The sequence below is a fragment of the Leptopilina boulardi genome, unplaced genomic scaffold (genome assembly GCF_019393585.1).
Source record: "Leptopilina boulardi isolate dan_hultmark-lab unplaced genomic scaffold, ZJU_Lbou_2.1 LbouV2_367, whole genome shotgun sequence".
Lineage (NCBI taxonomy): Eukaryota > Metazoa > Arthropoda > Insecta > Hymenoptera > Figitidae > Leptopilina > Leptopilina boulardi.
Window position 1 is genome coordinate 7,976 of NW_026137937.1, and position 24,649 is coordinate 32,624.

General features: G+C 30.4%; 1 protein-coding gene across 1 annotated transcript; it reads right to left on the minus strand.

Moving 5' to 3' along the window:
- Window positions 1–1,749: 1,749 nt before the first annotated feature.
- On the minus strand, window positions 1,750–22,519 carry LOC127287060 (uncharacterized; the record flags this gene model as incomplete). Its single annotated transcript, XM_051313783.1, is given in 2 exon segments — window positions 1,750–2,864; window positions 21,197–22,519. Coding segments are annotated over 2 exon segments (1,725 nt in total). The 5' UTR covers window positions 22,107–22,519.
- Between the last annotated feature and the right edge of the window lie 2,130 nt (window positions 22,520–24,649).

A 24,649-nucleotide genomic window follows, 5' to 3' on the forward strand; every position in this document is an offset into this window, starting at 1 on the left:
TTCGCGCTACGTTAATTTTTTAACTATCCGCCAGATGGCAGTGTTTTTCTTTCTCATAAACAACATCAATCGGTTAGGGCATAAGTATCCGCGATGGTGTAAAGAATCTTTACAATATCTTTTATTAAGCTGATAATTGTTAATGTCTAGCATGACGTTAGAAAATATATATAAAAAAAATGTATATGAAATAATAATGTTATTATATGTAATAAAATATAATAATATATAAATATAACAAAAAATTTTATTATATTTTAGTTTTAATAATTAATTTTTTTAATCTTGGCTGAAGTCTGATTTTTTGTATTTTTGAATATTGCTTGAATATTATATTGGGCCAATATTGAAATTCGAGCCTTGGCATTGGTCCTAGACTTGGTCAAATATTGGCTAAAATAATTGGTCCAATATTTAGCCAATATTCAATCTTGGCAATTTCCCACTGGGAATAAATGTTTATTCCTTTCAAAACAATAATTTTTATTTCGTTCAAATAAAAATTTTTTTTCTGACACACAAAATTTTATTTGAGTTTAGTTAGCTCTAAGATAAATATATTTTTATTTAATTCAAATAAATTATATTTGATTCAAATAAAAAATTTCTCTGGGTATATGTAGTGATCTGCGGGTTATGGTACAAAATCGGTTCTCATCGTCAAGGTGGTCGAGGAAAGTTACTATTTGTAACTTGCTTAGCGAATCATAAATTCATTTGAAATTTAATAATTTGTTGCTAAATTTTTAACAAAAAATTAGTTTTTCCTTTTTTTCTTCATTCCAAAAAAAAAGATGTCCTACTAAGGAAATTTTCTTTTTATTCAAAAACTTTTATTTTAGTAAAAAGTTCCTCTTATTCCATTTTGATTTATAAAAACTTTGCTTTAATATTTAATTATTTTTTCTGAAATTATTCTTAAGGTTGTGTGTTTTTTTAATTCTATACATGTAAATGTTTTTCGTAGGTTTTCTTCCGCAAAATACTTGATAGATTGAGATAAAATTTTATGGAGAACTCCAAAGCAATACGTTTTTAGTCATTTTCCCAAATAAGCAATTTTTTAATAATAAATTTTTTGTCAAAATATTAATATAGTCTTGCATATGACAAACGAATTCTTATACTATTTTTCACTACTTTTCAAAATTTTAGTTTAATCTATAAAGTATTTTGCGAGAAAACCTGCGGAGAATATTTACATGAAAAATCACAACAATTACAAAATCTTAAAAATCAAAAAGTTCACAAGACAAATTTCTATTAAATACTTTTGTTACGTTGCAAATTTTTTTGTAAATATCTAATAATAATAATAATAATAATAATAATTATGTACGTTCTAATCCGAAACAAATATGGACAATTTTAATAACAATATTGAACAATCTCATAAAACAATAACACATAAACTACAAAAATTAAGAAAACTTAATATTTTTATGTGTCTGAAGTTCTGAACTTTTAAATGAACGAAATCTTTTTTTTGGTCTAAATATTTTTGTAAATTACTAATTCAATGAAAAAAAAATACATTAAACATTTATTAAATTATTAATTTATTTTTTAATATTTGAACTTAAAGAAGTAGTAAACGTTTCGTTTAATTGAACGTTTAGAACTTGCAGAACATGTATTTTTTCATTTTTTAAAAATATTTTCCATTTCTTTGTATAAAAAAAAATGAGAGGATTGCTCGATTATTCTTTTTTTTCCAATGATAGAAATGAAATAACATATATAATTAATTTTTTTCCTCTCCTTTCATAAAAGAAATGAAATGAAACAATTAAATTTAAATTGTTATTTTAACGAGCTACTCGCGACTAATAAAAATATTGTTTCGCAATTTAATTTTTAATGAATAAATTAATTAAAATTAGAGAACATTTTTTTTTTTAATGAACGATAATTTTTCTTTGTAAAAAATAATAATGAGAGCAATATTAATTTGCGAAATAATATAAAATATATGAAAATTTACTTCGTGCCGTTCATTCGATTAATGGACGACGACATTGACGATGAGACCACAAACGATTCAGGTCGCTACGCGTGCGGATGCGTGTGAGAATGCGGATGTGACGAGAGGGTTAAACCAGACGACGTGGTAACAGGTTGGGGACCAGACACTGACACAGGTGTCGTGGATAAATGATGACCAAAGAATGAAGGTCCCGTGGGAGGATATGGCGATGGATGATAATAGCCAGGTGGCGGCGGTGGTGGTGGCGGTGGATGATGGACATGTGAATGCGAATGTGGATGTGGATGCGGATGTCCATGAGGATGGGCGGCAAAAAGAAATGCCGGCGCATAAGGAGATGGATGTGATGGTGTTGTTGGCACAGTTGGACTATTAACGTCTAAGCCGGGATTTTGTTTTTTCCACTTTGTTCGTCGATTTTGAAACCAAATTTTCACCTGTGTCTCGGTGAGACTCAATGATAGTGCAAGATTTAATCGTTCACATACCGAGAGATATCTGGTTGTTTTAAATTTATTTTCTAATGACACCAATTGTTCATAGGTGAAGGCTGTTCTTGCTCGTCGTGGTTTGCCACCTGTCCCACCACTAGAGCCATTGTTTTGACTACCTTGTCCTTGACAATTTTGACCTTGACTTGGCGTGCCACTTGACGACGATGACGACGATGAGGAAGATTGTCTTTTCTTACAATTCGATGGTGTTGTTGTATTATTTTCCCTAACATGTCCTGACGTCTCGTGTTCATCCTCGCCAACTCGCATTTCCACATCCTCTTCTTCTTCATCGATATCGTCATCCATTTCTTCCAATGTGTCTGGACCAATATCATCTTCTTGGCCACTACCCCCAGCGAACTCTCCTCTCGAGTCTCCATCTGAAAGTCAATTTTTCGATAAATTTCATTTATAAATTGAAGCAATTTTTCTTAGGCTCTTATATTATTTATTCATTTTATTACACTCAGAGAAAAGAATTTCTTTCAATTAAATATACCATTTTTTTTTATATTAATCCAATTTTTTGGTTATTCCAAACAAAATTTGTTTGATTAAAATAAATATTTATTTCATCTTTTAATAAACGTTTTGTTTATTTTAATAAATTTTTCCAACAAATTTTTTTCTGAGTGTTTATACGGTTCATATAATTAGATTTCATAATTATTCATGAAGAAAAACATTATCTGAAACAGTAAAAGGTTTCACTACAATAGCGAAAAATGTAACTGAAACAATTAAAAACTTTTACTATTCTAATTAAACCTTTTGCTGTTCCATGTAAATCTTTTCTTTCGTAAATCCTTTTTGTCATGATTTTTTGACGTTACAACGTCTTACTCCGAGGTCTAGGGAGCCAGTCAGAAAAATTGGCGTTTATATCGTCGGCCAGAACTCGAAAACTATAAGTCATATTTTCAAGATTTTTGTGTTATTCGATTACTTTCGATCTAATCTCGATACTAAACTTATTTTTGTTAAATTTGGAAATGAAATTTTTTTTATAGTTTTCTATGTTACCGACCGGTTAAAGATTTAACATGTTAGTATACAGCGCCACTGCTGTCAGTATCCATTATACCTATATATTATGTATAATAGTCAAAATAAACATGGCTGCCGAAGATGTCACTTTGTTTTGTTTTCGTATCGTTATTCGAGGAAAAAAATGTAGAACAATCCGCGATCGTGTAGTACAGTGTGGTGTTGGCCTGTGTACATTAGTATATAGTCACAGTATTGCCAATTGCTGAAATTTTGCACCGGAATAATATCAAAACATAACCTCAATCATGGATGTATTCTGTTCAAGAATTATTATAATTAACGGGTCCACCACAATTCTTGAACAGAGTAAATCCATAATTGAGGTTATGTTTTGATATTATTCTGGTGCAAAATTTCATCAATTGGTAATAATGTGGCATTACGTTTTAAATATTTTTAAGTTTAATTGTTTGGAAATTATTGTCAGTTTATTGTAATTTTATGCACTGAAAAATAAATTTATTTGATTAAAATAATCGGTTACTTGATTATTATCGAATAAATATTTATTTGTATCAAATAATTATTTGAGTCAATGAAATGGTATTTGTTTCAAATACAAAAATTATTGGTTCAAGTACACTTTATTTAATTCAAATAAAAATTATTTGGTTCAAGTAAATATTTATTTGATAATAGTCAAGCAACCGATTATTTAAATCAAATAAATTTTTTTCAGTGTGTTTTTGTACAAAATAAATACTAAATAATAATCTTATAAAATATAGTTAAATTAATTAAAAAAGACGTTTTCACGATCAAAATTCTCCGTCCGTGTAATAAATACAGACCCCCGCTTTAAATTTTTTTTTTTAAGCGTTTGTTAATTTAAAGAAATTATTTTTCTTGATTTGTTTTGTTTTATTAAAAAAAAAAATGTTTCTGTAAAACAAAAAAAGGTTTTGTGATTCAACAAAAGTTTCTTTGAATCAAAAAAAAATTTGCTTTTTATATCAGAAAGAAATTCTAATTAACGTCAAAAATAAAAATTTATTTGAAACGAATAAATTTTCTTTGAATCAAACAAAAATTAACTACTAATCAATAAAACCAAATCAAAGAATATTATTTATTTTAATTAACAAAAACTTTTTTTTGAAAGTAATTATATCAATAGTAAATGTAAGCTTTAGCAAGACAACTATTTACACTTTTGTAAATGTCGTTCTAGTAGTAAAAGTAAGTTTTAGTCAGACGTTTTAAATTTTATTAATTCGAGTGTAAGTAGTATGTAAGTCAATTACAGACAATCTTTTAAATTCTTGTATATTTAATAAAAGTCTGCTTTAGTCAGAAAAAGTTTTAAATCCTTGTAATGTAGGTATGTTATTAGTTTAGTAAAAACAGTTGCAGAGTTAAATTTCTTAAATTTTTCTAAATATGTAGTACATATCAATATAAACGTGAGTTTTATTATTACAAAAATTATTACTCTAAATCATAACATATTTTCAGAAGTCTTATAAAACAGGAAATTAAAAGGCATTAAAATAAGCTGCAACGCTTATTATTTTAATCCAATTTTTCTTATTTTAATACCAAAATGTATTGAAATAAGCAAAATTGGATTAAAATAATAAGCGTTGCAGCTTATTTTAATGCCTTTTAATTTTCTGTAAATTTCTTCTCTAGTAGTTAAAGTAAATTTTAGACAGACATGACTGATTAAATTCTTATAATTTTATTAACAGTATACACTGAGAAAAAAAATTTAGTGTTTGCAACAAAATTGTTTGGTTAGGTAATTTTGCTTCTTGCAATCAAATTTTGGTTGGCTGAAACAAATTCGTAGAGTTATCTCAACCAAACATTTGGTTAGGCCAACAATATTATTTGGTTGAATATTATTAAATTCCAACCAAAATTTGGTTTCGACAACAAAATAACTTGGTTAACACAACAAAATAGTTTGGTCTAAAAAACCAAATGATCGTTTGTTGTTCTAACCAAAATTTGGTTGCGACAACCAAATAATTTGATTCGCTCTCAGCTTATAGCTTAAGAGGACAGATAGTTTAAATCTCTCACAGGGATGGGTAGTCCAGTGGTTAGAGCTCACTGTGATGTAGTGCGGGTGTTGATTGTTTGTTACTGCGCCTATTATTCTAATTGTACTAAATCTTTAATAAACATGTTAAAAAAAAGTGGTTAGAGCTCCCGATCTTCAGTTTTAAAACAGAGGTTCGATCCCAGGCGGAGATGAGATTTTTCAAAGTCCTCAAATATTTCAATTGGATAAATATAAATTCAATGTTAAATTGATAATAAATAAATAATGAAATAAATAAAAAAAATAAAAACAAAAAAGCAGGGACTGTCTCGAAATATTTGTGTCATGTCCGTGTAGTGTCGCGACTCGACACGTTTGAAAACAATTAAAAGTATCGTGGCGAGACCCGACACTTTTAAAACTTTTCAAACGTATCGTGGCACGACCCGACACAGTTAAGAAATTCATAATTGTATCGTGGCGAACCACGATACATTTAGAAATTTGTAATCGTATCGTGGCAGGACTGGACACGTTTACGAATTTCCAAAAGTATCGTGGCGCGACTAGACACAATAAAAATTTGAGAATCGTATCGTGGGGCTGAACTACACGACACAATACAAAAATAATTATGAATTTCGTGTCGCATACAATGAAACTTGTTGATCAACATCTTGACAGTTTATTAATCCTTCAATAACATTTCAAGAAATAAAATTAAAATAAAATAGATATAGATTGAATATATATCAAATGTAAATTATTAAATTTATATTATATTATATTATATTATATTATATTATATTATATTATATTATATTACATTATTTCCACGAATTTCTGTTTTCATCCTATACTGTTTATTTTCATGTATTTCTTTTTGTATTATCAACAACTTATTGTCTAGTATGTAAACAAACCACACTTAACCCCTTCGCAGTCCAGTTAAAAATCGCTGGTGGGCCTAAAACGGTCCGAAAAAAAAGTTTCCAAAAAAATATGACTTCTTCATATTTAAGGTTTTTGTGGTCGCTGAATTCCAATTTGAGGTCAATTTTTCAAAATTCAAAATGGCGGATCCAATATGGCGGACAAATTTTTAAAAAATCAATCCAATTTGCCTGAAATTTGTTACTCGGGGGTTTTTGGGGTCGCTAAATTCAAATTTGAGGTCAGTTTTTCAAAATTCAAAATGGCGGATCCAATATGGCGGACAAATTTTTAAAAAATCAAACCGATTTGCCTGAAATTTGTTACTCAGGGGTTTTTGTGGTCGCTGAATTCGAATTTGAGGTCAGTTTTTCAAAATTCAAAATGGCGGATCCAATATGGCGGACAAATTTTTAAACAAAAAATTTTAAAAATTTGTCCGCCATATTAGATCCGCTATTTTGAATTTCAAAAAACCGACCTCAAATTCGAATTCAGCGATCCCAAAAACCCCCGAGTAACAAATTTCAGACAAATCGGATTGATTTTTTAAAAATTTGTCCGCCATATTGGATCCGCCATTTTGAATTTTGAAAAACTGACCTCAAATTCGAATTCAGCGACTACGAAAACCCTCGAGTAACAATTTGTGGTCAAAACGCATTAATTTTTAAATTATCCGCCATATTGGATCCGCCATTTTGAATTTTGAAAAACCGACCTCAGATTCGTAATCAGAGACCCCGAAAACCCCTGAGCAACGAGTTTCATGTAAATCTGATAAATTTTAAGTTTTCATGGTCGCCATTTTGGGTCCGCCATTTTGTTTTTTTGAAATCTGACTTCAAATTTGGATTCAGCGACCCCAAAAACCTCCGAGTAACGAGTTTCAAGCGAATCAAATTAAATTTAGTATTATTTTTTTGCGATGGCCATATATGGCCACTTGCACAAAGGTGGCACGACTTTTTCTGGCCACATATGGGCCCTGGACTGTCAAGGGGTTAAAATTAAAAATAATTTTGTTCAATAAAATTAATAGATTAATTTAATTTATTAACATTTTAATATTATTATGATTTAAAGAATTGAAAAAAATGTAAGACTTGATTACGAATTCAATATCAGTTTTTTAAAATTCAAAATGGCGGATCCAATATACCGAATCAAAATAACTAAAAATGGGCAAATTCGTCTAAACCATGTTACCCAGGGGTTTTCGGGGTCGCTGATTACGAATCTGACATCAGTTTTTCAAAGTTCAAAATGGCGGATCCAATATGGCGGAAGACAAAATAAAAAATTAATCGGATTGTATTAAAAACCTATTACTCGGGGGTTTTCAGGGTCATTGATTACGAATTGTGACAAAAGTATTTCAAAATTCAAAATGTCCCAAAAAACGCTCGAGTAACAAGTTTCAAAAGATCCGATCCTTTTTAAAAAATTGTTCAGCATATTAGATCCGCCATTTTGAATATTAAAAATAGGAAAAGAACTAGGCGCAATTGCGCCTACATCTAGGGTTTCGTGGCGCTTTAAATTTTAATGTCAACTACTGGGACATGTCAACTATAGGGACATGTCAACTATATGGACATGTCAACTATATGGACATGTCAACTATTGGGACATGTCAATTACTGAGACAGGTCAACTACTGGGACATGTCAATTATAGGGGCATGTTAACTAATGGGACATGTAATGTCCATTTATGTAATGTCCATTCGGGAAAATGTCCATTCAGTAAATGGAGATTTGGGATCTGTGGGCCCCAACATTTGAATTTGGGAGCTATGGTGCCCCAAAATTTGAATTTGGGATCTGTGGTGCCCCAAAATTCGAATTTGGAAGCTATGTTTGCCCAAAATTTGAATTTGGGATCTGTGGTGCCCCAAAGTTCGAATTTGGGATCTGTGGTGCCCCAAAGTTCGAATTTGGGATCTGTGGTGCCCCAAAAGTTTAATTTGGGATCTGTGGTGCCCCAAAAGTTTAATTTGGGATCTGTGGGGCCCCAAAATTTTAATTTGGGATCTGTGGTGCCCCAAAATTTTAATTTGGGATCTGAGCCCTAAAATTTGATTTTGGGAGCTGTGGTGCCCCAAAATATACTACGGACAGACGGACGCCAAAGTGAAACTATAAGGCTTTCGGCCATGGGCCACGAAACCCTAAAAAACTGATGTTACATTTGTAATCAGCGACCCTGAAAACCCCTCAGTAACCGGTTTCAATCCAATCCGATTAATTTTTTATTTTGTCGTCCGCCATATTGGATCCGCCATTTTGAATTTTAAAAAACTTTTGTCACAATTCGTAATCAATGACCCTGAAACCCCCGAGTAATAGGTTTTTAATACAATCCGATTAATTTTTTATTTTGTCTTCCGCCATATTGTATCCGCCATTTTGAACTTTGAAAAACTGATGTCAGATTCGTAATCAGCGACCCCGAAAACCCCTGGGTAACATGGTTTAGACGAATTTGCCCATTTTTAGTTATTTTGATTCGGTATATTGGATCCGCCATTTTGAATTTTAAAAAACTGATATTGAATTCGTAATCAAGTCTTACATTTTTTTCAATTCTTTAAATCATAATAATATTAAAATGTTAATAAATTAAATTAATCTATTAATTTTATTGAACAAAATTATTTTTAATTTTAAGTGTGGTTTGTTTACATACTAGACAATAAGTTGTTGATAATACAAAAAGAAATACATGAAAATAAACAGTATAGGATGAAAACAGAAATTCGTGGAAATAATGTAATATAATATAATATAATATAATATAATATAATATAATATAATATAATATAATATAATATAATATAATATAATATAATATAATATAATATAATATAATATAATATAATATAATATAATATAATATAATATAATATAATATAATATAATATAATATAATATAATATAATATAATATAATATAATATAATATAATATAATATAAAAATTATATATTATTGTATATTATTTTGTATGCATATTATTATTAGTATTATTATAATTCCATATATACTATATTATAATAGATAATACATAATAGATAAGTTTAAATTAATTGAACAATTTTTTTTCATGCGACACGACATATTTATGCAGAATTATCGTGTCGTGGCAAGTCATGATACGATACGATTCTCAAATTGTTAATGTGTCTAGTCGCGCCACGATACTTTTGGAAATTCGTAAACGCGTCCAGTCCTGCCACGATACGATTACAAATTTCTAAATGTATCGTGGTTCGCCACGATACAATTATGAATTTCTTAACTGTGTCGGGTCGTGCCACGATACATTTGAAAAGTTTTAAAAGTGTCGGGTCTCGCCACGATACTTTTAATTGTTTTCAAACGTGTCGAGTCGCGACACTACACGGACACTTTCTTAAAATTCAACAACATTTCGTGTCCGAGACAGTCCCTGCAAAAAAGAGATAAAGTAGAATAAAATTTTTAATTTTACAAAAAAAACTGTTTGATCAACCAAACATTTTTGTTGACTTAACAAAAAAAATTTGGTTCGGCTAACCAAACATTTTTGTTATGCCAACAAAAAACACTCAACCAAATTTTTGGTTGACTCAAACATATAGTTTGGTTGCTTAAATACCAACAAAATTTTATTGTTGGCCCAACCAAATTTTGGTTGCTCTGACTAAACATTTTTCTCTTGTCAGTGTAGTGAATAAATAAGAAAAAAAAGTGTTTGTGATTAAGGAATGTAGAGAAGATTAGAATTATTTGAAACTAAATTTGTTTTATCTTAAAAAATGTGATTGCGTAATAACATTTATTGTAATTTGAAGATATAAGATTTTACAATCGTTTGTTTTTGTGTCTGTCAATATGGAAAAAGATTTGTTTGCAACACAAAGAGAGGGGAAATAAGTTTTGTATGATTTTATATCAAATAATTCCTTAAGCATTGATTTGATCACCTCTTATCTTTCTCGTAAAATAATTTCTAAGGGTTTTATAATAACCTCTTACTTAATTATAACATCCTTACATAATAATTCGTTATATATCTATATCTTTTTTCCAATTAAAACTTTATTTTAAAAATATATCATGTTCTAGTTGTAAAATTTTTTTTTTTTTTGTATTTATTATATAACAAAATTATATTTATTTGATAACATTTTTTAATTAATGTTTTTTTATTAACAATCACACTGCGATACATTGCATTTATTTTATATATCTCCATGGAGAAGCAAAGTATTCATGAAATATGAACACAAAAAATTCAACTTTGAAGCGGTTTTTTAAAATATTTTTATCGTTATTGTTGTTGGGTTTTTTTTTTTTTTTTATTTCTTTTGTAATAAAATATTCGTGGCTTCGTGAAAGTCCTCTCATATATATGCAAGTCCGTAAAAGATTCGAACAGTTTGAAGCAATGCGAAATGAATGAACGTTTGGCCAATCGTTCTCTCTCAATGAGTGAGAGGATATTGGAGATTCAATCAACGCGCAGATGTCCCGGGGACAGATATTCCCTGGCTCTAGCCCGTGGGAGTTGCTGGCACGAGGGTGAGGGGGTGGTTCTCGCGGGGCAATAGTGGTGAGTGAGAGAAACGGATACAGAGCAAAAAGAGAGATAAAAAAGCAAGGACTAAAGAGAGATAGAGAATGAGATGAAGGAAAAGAAAGAGAGAGAAAGGGACTTTATCCGAATTGGCGTGGCTCGTGGCCCATACGAGTGAGGAATACGGGGATTTTGGGGTTCAGAAAGGGATGAGAGGGGGCGACGGATCGAGAAGGTTTACGCCGTAATGGGATTTGTATCTCGTTAACGCGCGATCGTTCTTGCCCGTCGTATACAGGCCGCCAAGCCGACCTTCTCTATTCTATATACCTGCTCGACGCCGATTGATTGTGTCTAATTGAATCCTCCCATTCTTTATTATCTTTCTCTACTGTTTCGTTTTTTTTTTTTTTTTGGTTTCTATTTTTTACTTGGTTTTGATATCGTATCAGTTATCATTTCTCAACTCCGATTTCAATTCAATGATATCTTTCTTTTTTCTCTCTCTCTCTCTATCTTTCTATTGCAAAACCAGTGGTTTTCACTCCTCTATATAACACGATACTTGTATCAAGATTCGATTTCAGGCCGATAGTTATCCATAAGATATCTCGATCTAATTATGTCATTTGATTTACTTGACATCGTTTTTCAATTCTTTTCCTTATTTTTTTTCTGCTGTATTCAATCTTTATCGAATTTCGTTTCTTATAATGCATTTTGCCTAGGGCTAAGTGATATAAAAAAAAAGTTTTTTTTATACGGTTCGGAAAAAAAATTATTTGAAACAAACTTATTAGATTAACTGCAAGTAAATGAAAACATAGTTATATAATATAACTGAAGATTTAGTAAAGAAAAGTTTTGTTTGGTTTATCAAAAATTTATTGCAACTTCAAATTTTTTTTTGTGGAAAAATTTTTTAGAGTGAAACAAACATGTATTATAATTGAATAAATATCTAGTTTAAATATTCCTTTCATTTAAAATGATAATATCATAAAATAATTTGTTATAATTTTTTTTTTAGTTGAAATCTCATTATTTAAAGTTAGGATAATTTTTTTAATTAACTTTTAAAAAGCTTGGTTATTTATGAAATATTTTTTGTAATAAAATTTCGTTAGGTACTGATTTTATGATCAATAAAAGAAAAATTTTTGAAAATGAGGTCGAAAATAAAAAATAATAAGAAGATTTTGGAAAAAGTAAAAAACAGAAGAATTTATTATACCCAATTAGAATCTTGCTAAAGGATCGTATATATATTTTTTTTTCTCGTAATAGGCGACGAAACTTACGCTTCTATACGTAATATTCCCGTATAATAATGGGACGTCACTGGGATTTTTCCTTTGCGCGCACATTTTTCTTTTCCATCAGAATCGCTTCGAGAGTCCAGAGTCATTAATCTTGCTCTGGTGTCGTGACGTGATTGAACATAACGAAGAAGGTCACGTGCTTCTAAATTATCAGACTTCTTTTTCATGCTTCACCAGGTTTCTTTGAAGGAAACAAGAAAAACACTCTCGTTATCGAAGATGCTCGCGTTAATTAGTCGTTTAGCAATATACATTATACTAAGTGAAAAGAGCAAAACTTGGGGTAAATTTTATGTGATATAATATCATTACGTATATAAATAACTGACAGAGGAAAACAATTATTTTTATAACAAAAACAATAATTGATTTATGCGGATAACCAAAATTTTTTTTGGATGAACGAACAAAAATTTTTGTTAATAAATTATTATTAAATTCAGTAATTTACTTTTTGTTAAAAATTATTTAACTTTACTGATTTATTAGTCAAATTTATATATACATATATATATTTTACGAAAAATAAATTCTTAAATTAATTTTCTGTTTTAAAATAAAATTTCATTCTTAATGAGATAGAAAAAATAAAATGTAAAATTTGAAAACATGAAAATAAAATATTTTTATTCAAATTATTATACAAATACATATGAAAAAATAATAACTTTTTTTAATTAATACACAGATTTTATAATAAAATATAGTTCCATTTATTCGTTACCAATATTTTAACAAATCATTAAAATTTAATTAATTGAAAATTAAAACTCAAATTAAATAATATTGTAATTTGAAAATAATCAAAATATTTTATTAGTAAAAAATCGTATAATTTAAAATATAAAATTGAAAATTTTAATCAAATATATTTTATTTCTCAGTGAGAACAAAATTAATGTATATATTTTTAACGTCAATTAAATATACATTTTAAACATTAAAAAAAGTTATTTTATGTTTTTGCTTCCTCGTGGAGAAAGCTTTGTAGTCCTTTCGTTTATAAAACTTTCCAAAGTGGTGGAAACAAATTTTTTTCTTTATAGAAACATGTTATATGAGATCCTGATCAATTGTCCGGATGTATGTATGTGTTTGTGTATGTGTGTGTGTGTGTGTGTGGATCCCTTTTTTGTTTAGAAGATAACTTTAACAGGTTTTAATGGATTTAGATAAAATTTGGTAGGCTCATTTATCATATTAATATCTCAAATCTGACCAAAGGATTTTGAAAAATACCCAAAAAAAAAATTTTATCGTCTTTTTTCAAAAATTTTTTTTTTAATCGAAAAAATTTTTAAATAGGAAGATTTAAGGTTATATATAATAAAATCGTATTCCTTACGTCAAAACGAATCGATCGATATATATAAAGTATATATTTGAGGTAAATTTAAAGAATTAACGAAAGTTAAAAAATCAAAAATTCACATTTTGGCTATAAAATTTTGTGATTTTTTAAATTGAAGTTTATATATGAAATAATTGAATTCCTTACGTCAAGACGAATCGATCGATATATATAAAGTATACATTTGAGGTAAATTTAAAGAATTAATGAAAGTTAAAAAATCAAAAATTCACATTTTGGCAATAAAATTTTGCTTTCTCCACGAGGAAGCAAATTTTTTTGCTGATCGTAAAGAGGAAGCAAAATGTTCATGTAATGAACATCTGAATTTACAACTTGTTATTAATATTTTACATTTGAAAGTAAAAAATGTAATAATTTATAATATTTTACTCTGTTTTAGGTAAAGCTGAGAAACTCTTCAATCATGTAAGTTTATAATCATATAGAAAATATTCAAAATGATATAAAACAAACAAGTTGAAAATTCAGATGTTCATTACATGAACATTTTGCTTCCTCTTTACGAGCAGCAAAAAAATTTGCTTCCTCGTGGAGAAAGCATTAACATTGAAATAAACATACAAAAATAATATAATAATATAAACATTTGAGTACTTATACATTTGAATACAATTATTTTATATTTAAACTTAAATTTAAATAAATACAAAATTTTTCAGCTAAAATGTGTATTTTCTATTTTTTAACTTTCATTAATTTATATATAACCTTAAATTTTTCTATTTAAAAATTTTTTCGATTAAAAAAATTGTTGGAAAAAAGATGATAAAATTTTTTTTTTTGGGTATTTTTTAAAATCCTTTGGTCAGATTTGAGATATTAATATGATAAATGAGCCTACCAAATTTTATCTAAATTCATTAAAACCTATTAAAGTTATCTTCTAAACAAAAAAGGGATCCACACACACACATACATCCGGACAATTGATCAGGATCTCATATAACATGTATCTATATAGAGAAAAATTTGTTTCCGACACTTTGAAAATTTTTATAAACAAAAGGACTACAAAGCTTCCTCCACGAAGAAGCAAAATAAGTCCAGTTTTTTTCTGTGTGATAACCTTTTAATCTATATAGAGCAAATCGCTGGGTTAGTGGAATGAAGGACACGTTCGTTTGATTTAACTATGATGTATCCTTTTTTCCACTAACCCAGCGAAATATTAGGGTAAATTATATTTGATGAATATTTCCATGTTTGATAGTCTTGTGTACTTAATAGAATTTCTAAAAATAGGTATTAATAAAAATTTTTTGATATTAATATAATTTTATACAATAATTTTTAAATTTAGCGCCATTATCTATAGTTTTGTGTTACATGGTTGGTACTTGTATTTGATAATTCACAAGATTCCTAACCTAAAAATATATACCTAATATCGTTAATTTCGAAATTTTTCATAAAAAATTCAAAACATGTAATAGCGGTATTATTTCATTACAAGCTCAAAATTAGTATCATTTTAAGTCCAGGTTTTTTTGGGGTTAAAAAAATCGAACTTTATTTAAGTTTAATTCAAAGCGTAGTATATTATTTAACCTTCCCAAGTGCGAAAGCCAACATGGGCCAATATATTGGCCCAGCATTGTCAAATCGGGCACCAAGTCTTGGCAGACAATATTGGGCCAACTCTTGTGGTGTTAACTGCGGTTGGACGTCGGCAGCCAAGTATCAGACACCATTATTGGGCCAATATTGGCTGCCATTAGTGGCCCAGTATTGTCAAAGTTTAAAAAATTATAATAATTAATTAATTAACAAATTAATTCATTATACATTTATAATTCAAGTCCTGACAGAAAGCACAATTGTTTAAACATTTGAAAATTTGTAACGCTCGCGAGAACCGAACTCGCAACCTAACGCACCGAAGTCTAACACGCTAACCACTACACTATACGCGGATATGGGAATCTCAACACAAAAATGTTTTGATAAGCTGCATTTGAGGAACATTTCAGCTGTTAATGCGCCATTACTGGGCCAAGATTTGTTCCAACTTTGGAAAAAATGACTTTTCAAAATAAATTCAACATTTCAGCCGTCAATGAGCCAATAATAATCCAGTAATGGGACAGAGTTCGTCTCAATTATGGAAAAGTAGAATTACCAAGTATTGGTGCCAATATTGGCCCAGTAGTGTGACAGAGTTCGGCCCAATTATGGCAAATTGGAGTAACTGAGATGCAGTGCCAATATTGGCCCAGTAATGGGACAGAGAAGGTCCAATAATGGCAAATTAGAATAATCGAGAAACGGTGCCAATATTGTCCCAATAATGGGACGGAGTTCGACCCAATTATGGCAAATTGGAGTAACTGAGACGCATTGCCAATATTGGCCCAGGAATGGGACAGAGTTCGGCCCAATAATGACAAATTAGAGTAACCGACAATTGGTGCCAATATTGGCCCAATAATGGGACGAATTGATCGCCAGTACTGGTCCAGTAACGTTTGACATACTTTGGCAGACATTACTGGGCCAATGTTGGGCCGTATTGTTAGTCTTGGCATTTCGCACATGGGTTATAGTTTACTAAAATTTGTTCTATATGTACTCTCTAATTTTGAATTATTGAGAATTAGTCCGCTAATTTAAATTAGTGGAAATTTCTACTAATTTTTAGTCATTTTCGGCTAAAACTTGTAAAAAAAAAAAAAAAAATCAAATAGTATTAGTTTACTAAAATTTAATGAAAATTTATACACTGAAAAAATAAATTATTATATTCAAATAGGTACTCGATTACTTGACTATTATCAAATAAATATTTATTTGCATCAAATAATTAATATTTGAGTCAATTAACCCTAGAATGGAAATATGATATTTTTACCCTCTAATGGAAAACTGGTGTGGTTTGCAAGTGAAGTATAGTGAATTTTTTTTTGTTTTTTAATAAGGAATGATGTCTTATTTTCTAAAGAAAATAATTATTTATTTTAACTTTGGAATTTTTAAACAAGTACATACACTGTTTTTTAAATATGGTTATTTGTTTAAAAAATAATTTTCACTTTCCTTAAACAAATAACGATATTTAAAAACACGTTGTATTGTTGCCCTGTTAACATTAAAAACACGTATCAAAATTTTATTTCTATAATTAAAAGAAGAAATTATTAAACGATTTAGGTTATTATCATTATTATTTTTTTTGTCAAAAGTTGTTTGGTCTAAGCGAATCATTCGAGATTTCGAGGGTTGCTGAATCCCACGTACACTTATATATATATATATATATATATAGTAGTATATGTAGTGTGAAGCTTGAACGCGCGGGGGTTGGAGACGTAGGAGAGAAAGTCATTGTAATGCAGAAGAGCCAATTTTCTGGGCGGCTTGGCGCGATACGAAACGATGCCGTACGATTATCATAACAACCGATGCGATATTATTCTCGGTAACGCGCGGCGGCGTTGAAAGTTGGCACTCTCGGGGCTTGTGCGTATTAAAAAAAAAAAAAAGAATGATAAAAAAAAAGAGTATCAGTATATAACTTTTGGCGTGCAATCGAAATGGATTTCTTTCACGAGAAATTCGGAGATTCCTCCTCTGATGCACTTTTAATGGAAAGCTGTGACCATCGGATAAGATTGATGGCTCGTAATCCCAAATTCGGATGAAATCAATTCTCGATTATTTTGTTGATAATATAATTATTTGCGTGGACTAAGGGGTCAATTGCGATTTGAGATTTCTCCCTTGTGTGCGCACTAAAAAACAAGAGCATCGCGGCGGAAGAGGTTTATCGAATGTTTCGAAAAGCCTGGCGGGGGGGATGGCCCGTACGGGAATAAAGGGACGTGAAATGATGGGCTTCAAAGACTGGTTAACGCAGATTAGCTTGGCAATTCGTCACGCTCCGACAGTCGCCTCCTCGTGCCATCCGTATTTTTCGGATCCCGCTTATTACGACGACCAAAATCTTATTTTCGTTTAATCTCAACGCTCCCGAGATATTGCTATATACTTTCTCAACAAAAGTCCTTACGAATTTTGTGCCTTTAATTCTATTTTCACAACGGGTCACCCCAATCAATGCGTTGACAATTTTTATCGAAATTTTTTTTCCATTATTATGAAAAAAGAATTTTTAAAAAGTGTAAATATTTAAATTATTATTTCAGATTGAGAAATTTGGATGTTTATTTTTAATTTATATAGTTTAGAATGAGAGGCACAGTGCGCCTGAAATAAAATTAAACCAAAAGTCAATACTTAAATCACTATGTTTGACGTAATAATGTTCAATATGCAGATTTTGATTCTAAAATGTTATTAATCTAAAAGCATAATACTTCCAAAATTCACAGAAAAATTTGAAGTGTTTGGACTTTTGGTTTAATTTTTTTTCATGCTCACAGTGGAGGGTGATGTTTTTTTTTTTTAAAAAAAGAAGAAGAACACAGGGAAATTAAGAGGTATTAATGTTCGTGGAATGAGAGTGATATTTCATGGGTTTTTGTGAGAGGTGATCATATTAGAGATTTACTTGTCAACAGTGTATCCCGTCATTAGGAAGATGTTGCGGGGTGTTCACGATATTCTTTGGGATCGAGAGAACGCATGCCCAGAGTGTATATAAATGCCAGATGGCTGTTTTTAGGAACATATAACGTAAGCGTTTGAACGACCGCTAACGGACAAGCAATCATCCAAAGTAATCGTCCAAGTGAACATGTTAATTTCACTCCACTTGACTTTGCGAGAAGTTATGCTATTCACTTTATCAAGATATTTTCTAGTTGGCAAACGGAAGCAATATATCACTTCACTGCAAGAAAATTCAAAATTATAATGTTTAGATACACTCATCAGGTGCAAAAATTCGAATAGAATAAATTCTTTCCAAAGAATTAAATAAAATTACCTTTCACTTAGTTGAATTAAATTTTTTTAAAAATTTATTTAGTTTTTTATTCGTAAAATATTTTGCTAAAAATTTAATTGTGACTTGTTAAAAATAAAGAAAAAGAATTCATAATTTAAACCCTGCAGCAAACTTTTTCTATGCGCATATCTCTTCGCGTAAATAATTGATAAATATTTTATTCGTTTAATTGGTGTTGGGTATTATTTCGAATATCAAATAATTCCGGGTGTTAATATGTTTCTGAATTTTAAATGCTCTTAAATGCATATATAATTTCAAGAATGAGATAATAATTTTGCGGATGTCGTAAAGATGCACAGTTTACGAAGTTGCGAAAATATCTAACACTCGACACTGTCATCAAACGAGAAGACTTACGTCTTTCCGTTCTTAAAGATCCGCCTACATCAACACTTTTACTCGTCCTTTATCCCGTATATCCTGTCTCTCTTTCACACAAATAACTATACACTGCTCTTAAAATTGCGAGGAAGTGAATTTTTTGTGTTCCCTATTTTTAGAATGAGGAAGTCTTTTTTTTCTTTTAAAACACACTATCGCAACAAATAAATGATGAAACAAAAAAAATTTCCAGCAAGAAAATTTAAAAAATAATAATAATTTTTTGTATTTTAATAAAAATAAATTAAATTTCGTTACTAACTATTGTTATTATTACAATTGTGAATAATAATCAAATTGACTGTTAAAGTTATTGATATTTAATATTATTTTCTATTGACAAAATTGATCATTTATAAAAGAGGAATGATTTAATTGATAATAACTGCCAATGAATAATAATAACAATAATAGTGAACTAAAAATAAAATAAAATAATAAATTAAATAATAGTAATAATAACAGTTATCGAAAATAATTCAATTTATACTGTGTATTAAATTATTATTATCTTTGTTTATAATGCATAATAATATACATGAATTATATGAACGAATCAGAAAATAACTAATTTTCATATAAATTTTGTATAACAAATATAAATGTATTTAGAGTGAAAATATTTTTATTAAGGTTTGCTTTATTTATAAACCAGAATGTGGATCATAAAATGAGAAGCAAATTAGCCGTCGGAAATAAGCAAATTACAACGAAATGACAGAAATATACGTGTTTTTCATGGCAATACAGAATCGTTTTTTTAACCGTCAGTTTTGTAGGATTTACCGACTACTGTCGAAAACTCATAATCTTCTTTTTTTTTTGCACTGAATCTCATCAAATTTATCGTCGCGAATAAAATCTTTGTGTGGGGTCGTGGTAAAATTAAATTTAAATTATAGACAGTAATTGAAAATGTGATTCGAAATTTACTTTTAATAGAATACAAAAGTAATAGGTAGTTATTAATTAAATGTTATTTATTTATTAAGAATTAATATTTAACCAGTTATAATTCAACCGATTATTATTTATTTTTTTCTTAATCAAATTATTATTTAACCCATGTCAAAAAAACTTATTCAATACATTATCAGTATAAAAAAATTAAAATTATTAATTTTGTTTTAAAAAAAAAATGATTTCAAAAACAATGTTTCATTAATTGACAAAATAGGTATAAAACAATAAATTTGTTTTAATCGCACCGTCGGAATTTAATTGGAATTTGGAACTATTTCTATACGGATGCAGAAAAGCTTTTTTCCAATATAAATTTTTTTATATACTTGCAATCAAAAGTATATGAATAACAAAATTTCTATTTTCGATCATGAAAAAAAATAGATTTCAAAATACTGTTACAATTATTTTCAAGTTATTAATTTAATTTGCACTTTTATTAATACCATAAATTGTTTTCAATCATAAGCTTAAAATTAATAACTGGATGGTCAATTGAAATTTAGAAAAATGTCCTTTAAATCTTTTGAAATCAAAGTTTCTTTTGATACATATATATTTTTCCCGTAAAAAACAGATGAAAGACGATCAATTTTTAATTTAAATTAAATTTATTTCCCGTATATTTTCATTTCAGCGGCAAAAAGAAGTATCTTATTTCAAGATGTTTTGGTAGCGTTTTTAAGACATTAAAATGTTTAAGATGTCTTAATGTCTTGAAAACGCTACCAAAACAACTTAAAATAAGATACTTCTTTTTGCAGTGTATAAAAATTCTCCTCAGATTTTTTTTGTAAAATGCTTTATAGATTGAGCTTAAATTTTTTTGGAGAATTCAAAAATAGTATAAGGAATCGCTGTTAGTGCAAGAATTATGGCGACAATAATTTTAGTAATTTCCACAAATATTAAATTTTTTTGATAAAATATTAATATAATCTAGCACATGACAATGAATCCTTAAACTGTTTTTGAATAGTCCAAAAAATTTTTAGTTTAATCTATCAAATAATTTGCGAGAAAACCTGTGGAAAATATTTACATGTGAAATCACAACATTAATCACATGATCTTAATGGTTACAAATATAATTTAAAAAAAAAAACAAATTTCATTCGTATGAATAACAATAATGAAGGGGAAAATTAATACAAATGTCTGTAATAGAAATTGACAAATTGTAGCAATTTTTAAAAATTGATTTTCATTTTAAAAAATTTAGTCGTACCTTCATGAATGCTGCCGGCACGTCGTCGCCGACGATGTTGTAAACGACCGTGTATAACGCGGCCGCCGGTGAATTTATTAGGATCGAGGATATTCTCCACGGAGAAAGCAAGTCCCCTTTTATTTGATTGCACAGAACTAGCAGTTGTTGTGATAATATTACCACCGCTTGGGCCATTTGTCTCCGATAATTGATTACTGGCACTACAAACGGTAACGAGCGTCGTCGAGCCTGTTGCCGTATGTCCAGAGAGAAAAACCGGATGACCCGTCGCTTGTCCACCAATATTTGCACCATTTTGAAGACATGAAAACGAATGTAGTCCACGATTTGCAAATGGATGCAAAAATTGTTCACTTCCCGAGCATCTCGACGATGCCGTCAAGTCTACAGGGCTACTTGGATTACTCTCATCACCATCACGACACACATCAACCTCAACATCCTCATCCTCATGAAACGAACCATTTCTTTTCTCCATCTCCTCATCATCATCCTCCATTTCATCGTCATCGTCCTCTTCACTTTTCGAAGTGATTCGATCACTGACTCTTTCGTTGATACGATCACCGAATCGTTCATTATTACTATTTGGCACGATTTGTTCATTAATTCTCTCGAACCTCTCGCTAATGATTCCATTTTCATTTTCATCCTCTTCCTTCTCGAGTACCTCAATTTTCTCAACACGTTTCATTTTTGCCCTTGTATCGTCGTTATCGACGATATCCTCAGCAAGACGTGGCGATGATGTTTGTTCCGATCGCAAATGATGATCGTAACGAAAGAAAGGATCAGCTGTCCTAACTTGAAGTAACACGTGTCGCCTATCCTGCAATGGAACTCCAGCCTCTTCCCCGAGGATCGGTCCGAGAGGAGACATTGTTCTGCCCTCTTGCATTCTCCACATCCCCGGAGATAATGCTCTTTACCTGGCAGCATGCCACATGATCATCATTATCAAGGAGCACATGATGATCGAACACAACGACACATTGTTTCACTAGCCAGCAATTGGAATCCTCTAATCCACAACATTTGATTTTCACTAATTTCTCTTTAGTCACTCACTTTAATCCACGTTTAATTAGTTCTGTGACACTTTTAACATCACTAAGGGATCGCGAACAATTTCTTGGACGGAAAGATTCCTCTTAGGTGGGGAGAATGGTGTTTTTTTTTCCTTTTGATTCTGATTTTGAAAGCGTGAGTCTTGACGTGGTCTACTTCGTAGGGTGTCTATAGTGGTTCTATAGAGTCATGGTGGCAGAATAGGTGGTATATCGTGGTATTATTAGACAGTGAAACGAGAGTGAGTGAGAGAGAGAGTCTACCAAAGCTGAAGGGGGTTGTTCCGCCTCGAGAAGGGCGTGGCCAAATGATTCAACGGTTACCAGAAAGCTCGACCGTCGGCCAATCGGAGTTGACGAGAATCATGGCAAAAGCGGAGGGTTGCCTCACACAAAAGCTGTATCAGTGGCGGGTGTGATGGTTGTGCGTGATTACGTTGAACGCTTTGCGTCTCTCTCTCTCCCCCTCTCTCTTACGCACAACGATGCACCGACACTCATTCATTCACAAATACTATTATGAAAATGGCTGTCTACATATATACAGATAACATAAGCCAGAAACGATGGGGTAGAGAAAGAAAAGGGTGGGGGGGGGTTCTCTCTTGACGGGGGTGCGCGCTTTCGCCAGATACTCGGGTATGTACACACAACTTCCCCGCGATCGGACTGGCTAAAGTGGTTTGTCTTTGATTTAGCCACCGCGCCGCTACCACTATATGCTGAAGAGAGTGGGCGCTTCCTTCCTGTAGGTAGATGTTCCTTGGAGGTTTGATGGTGATGGTGTCTGACGTTGGATGATGGTGGAAAAGTTTTCCTGGTAACCGCCGCAGCAGTAATCGGTGCATGTGTGTGGGTTGAAGTATTAAATGCGACGTCGCAGTGTTGCCAACCATTATAATGCATTGGTATTGGTATTTAGTCACTCACATCTATGTGCATAGAGCTAGAGAGAGGGAGAGTATGAGCTGCTGTTACTGCTGCCACAGCTACTGTGCTCTTAACTCTGCGCACAGATATTGTTTACCCGACCATTTAGGTAATTGCTGGCCTACCGCCCCGCCTGCCAATCGAACGTACGAGCGGATGAGCTCGCGACACCGATTCCCCTCGATCGTTGGCGAATTAGCTGCTGGTTCAATCGATCTCGGCTATTCCGCTGTATAAACTTCAATTTTTTTTTTGTTTTTGCTCTTCTACTTCCCCAATCAGCCCCTTCTTGATCATCAAATTGATCAACAATCGCAAGCTGCAAATTGTTGATGAAACGATTAAACGATCACTCACTGTTTATATGTGTGTGTGTGTATGTGAAAACAGTGGATTATTGTGATATCATTCTTTTGACTATAGGAATCATCATTGAAATATGACGCTCGTAACGTTTAAAAACAGAATGCATTTTACGTAAAATTTGCGTAGAATCGGTGAAAAAGGAGAAATGATAGCATGAATGTATTTATTTAGGGATTAGATTTTTTTGATATAAAAATAAATCTAATCATCTCTTATTGTCGAAATATAAAAAGTGTTTTCTATAATGGAAGACGTGATACAATATCTAATTTGTCAACTGTTATACCCATTTTCTGATTGTTGATCGAGGAGCAATGATTGTCTTAATGATAAACTAATATTTGTTGAAGGATGATTTTAATTTTAGATTTATGAATAATAATCATCATTAATAGAAGAAATTTTAGTTAGGTCAGAGATTAAGAGCTGATGATCATCATTCTAAGAGTCATTAAGTTAAATCACTATACGTGATCGTTAGATGATTCAACAATTTGAGATTTGATGCTAGATCAGAAATTAAAAGCTGATAATTAATCTTCTAAAATTATAAAGCATAAAATGCAATCAGAATATTCAATTGAAGATTATATTTATTGTCAGATTGAGATTAACAACAATTACAAAATGTAGAGTAATTCTCAATAGAAAAAAGAAAATTTAATAATCCAAATCTTTATAATCATCCATGTAGTAATCATCCAATGATCAGTAGTGAAAAAATGAAATTTTTTTATACAAACTCTTGTAATTTCAGTAGTAAAAGTCAGGTTTATTCAGACTTCATATAATTCTACTGATTTTGTTTCAGTCAGCAATAAAAATCTGTTAGTGCGGGATTATTGTAACTTTGATTTTAGTAATAAAGAACAGATTCAATCATGCAAAACTATTGCAAATTATAGTGTCAGTAGTAAAAGATGAATATAGTCAGCCCAAACTGAAAACAGGGTTTGGTTTTGACAACAAAACGTTTGGTTGGTATTTAAGAAATTAAAATTTTTTTGTTGCCTCAAGAAAATTTTTATTTTCTCAATCAAACATTGTTTGACACAACCAAAATTAGGAAAATTTATATCTTTGTTGT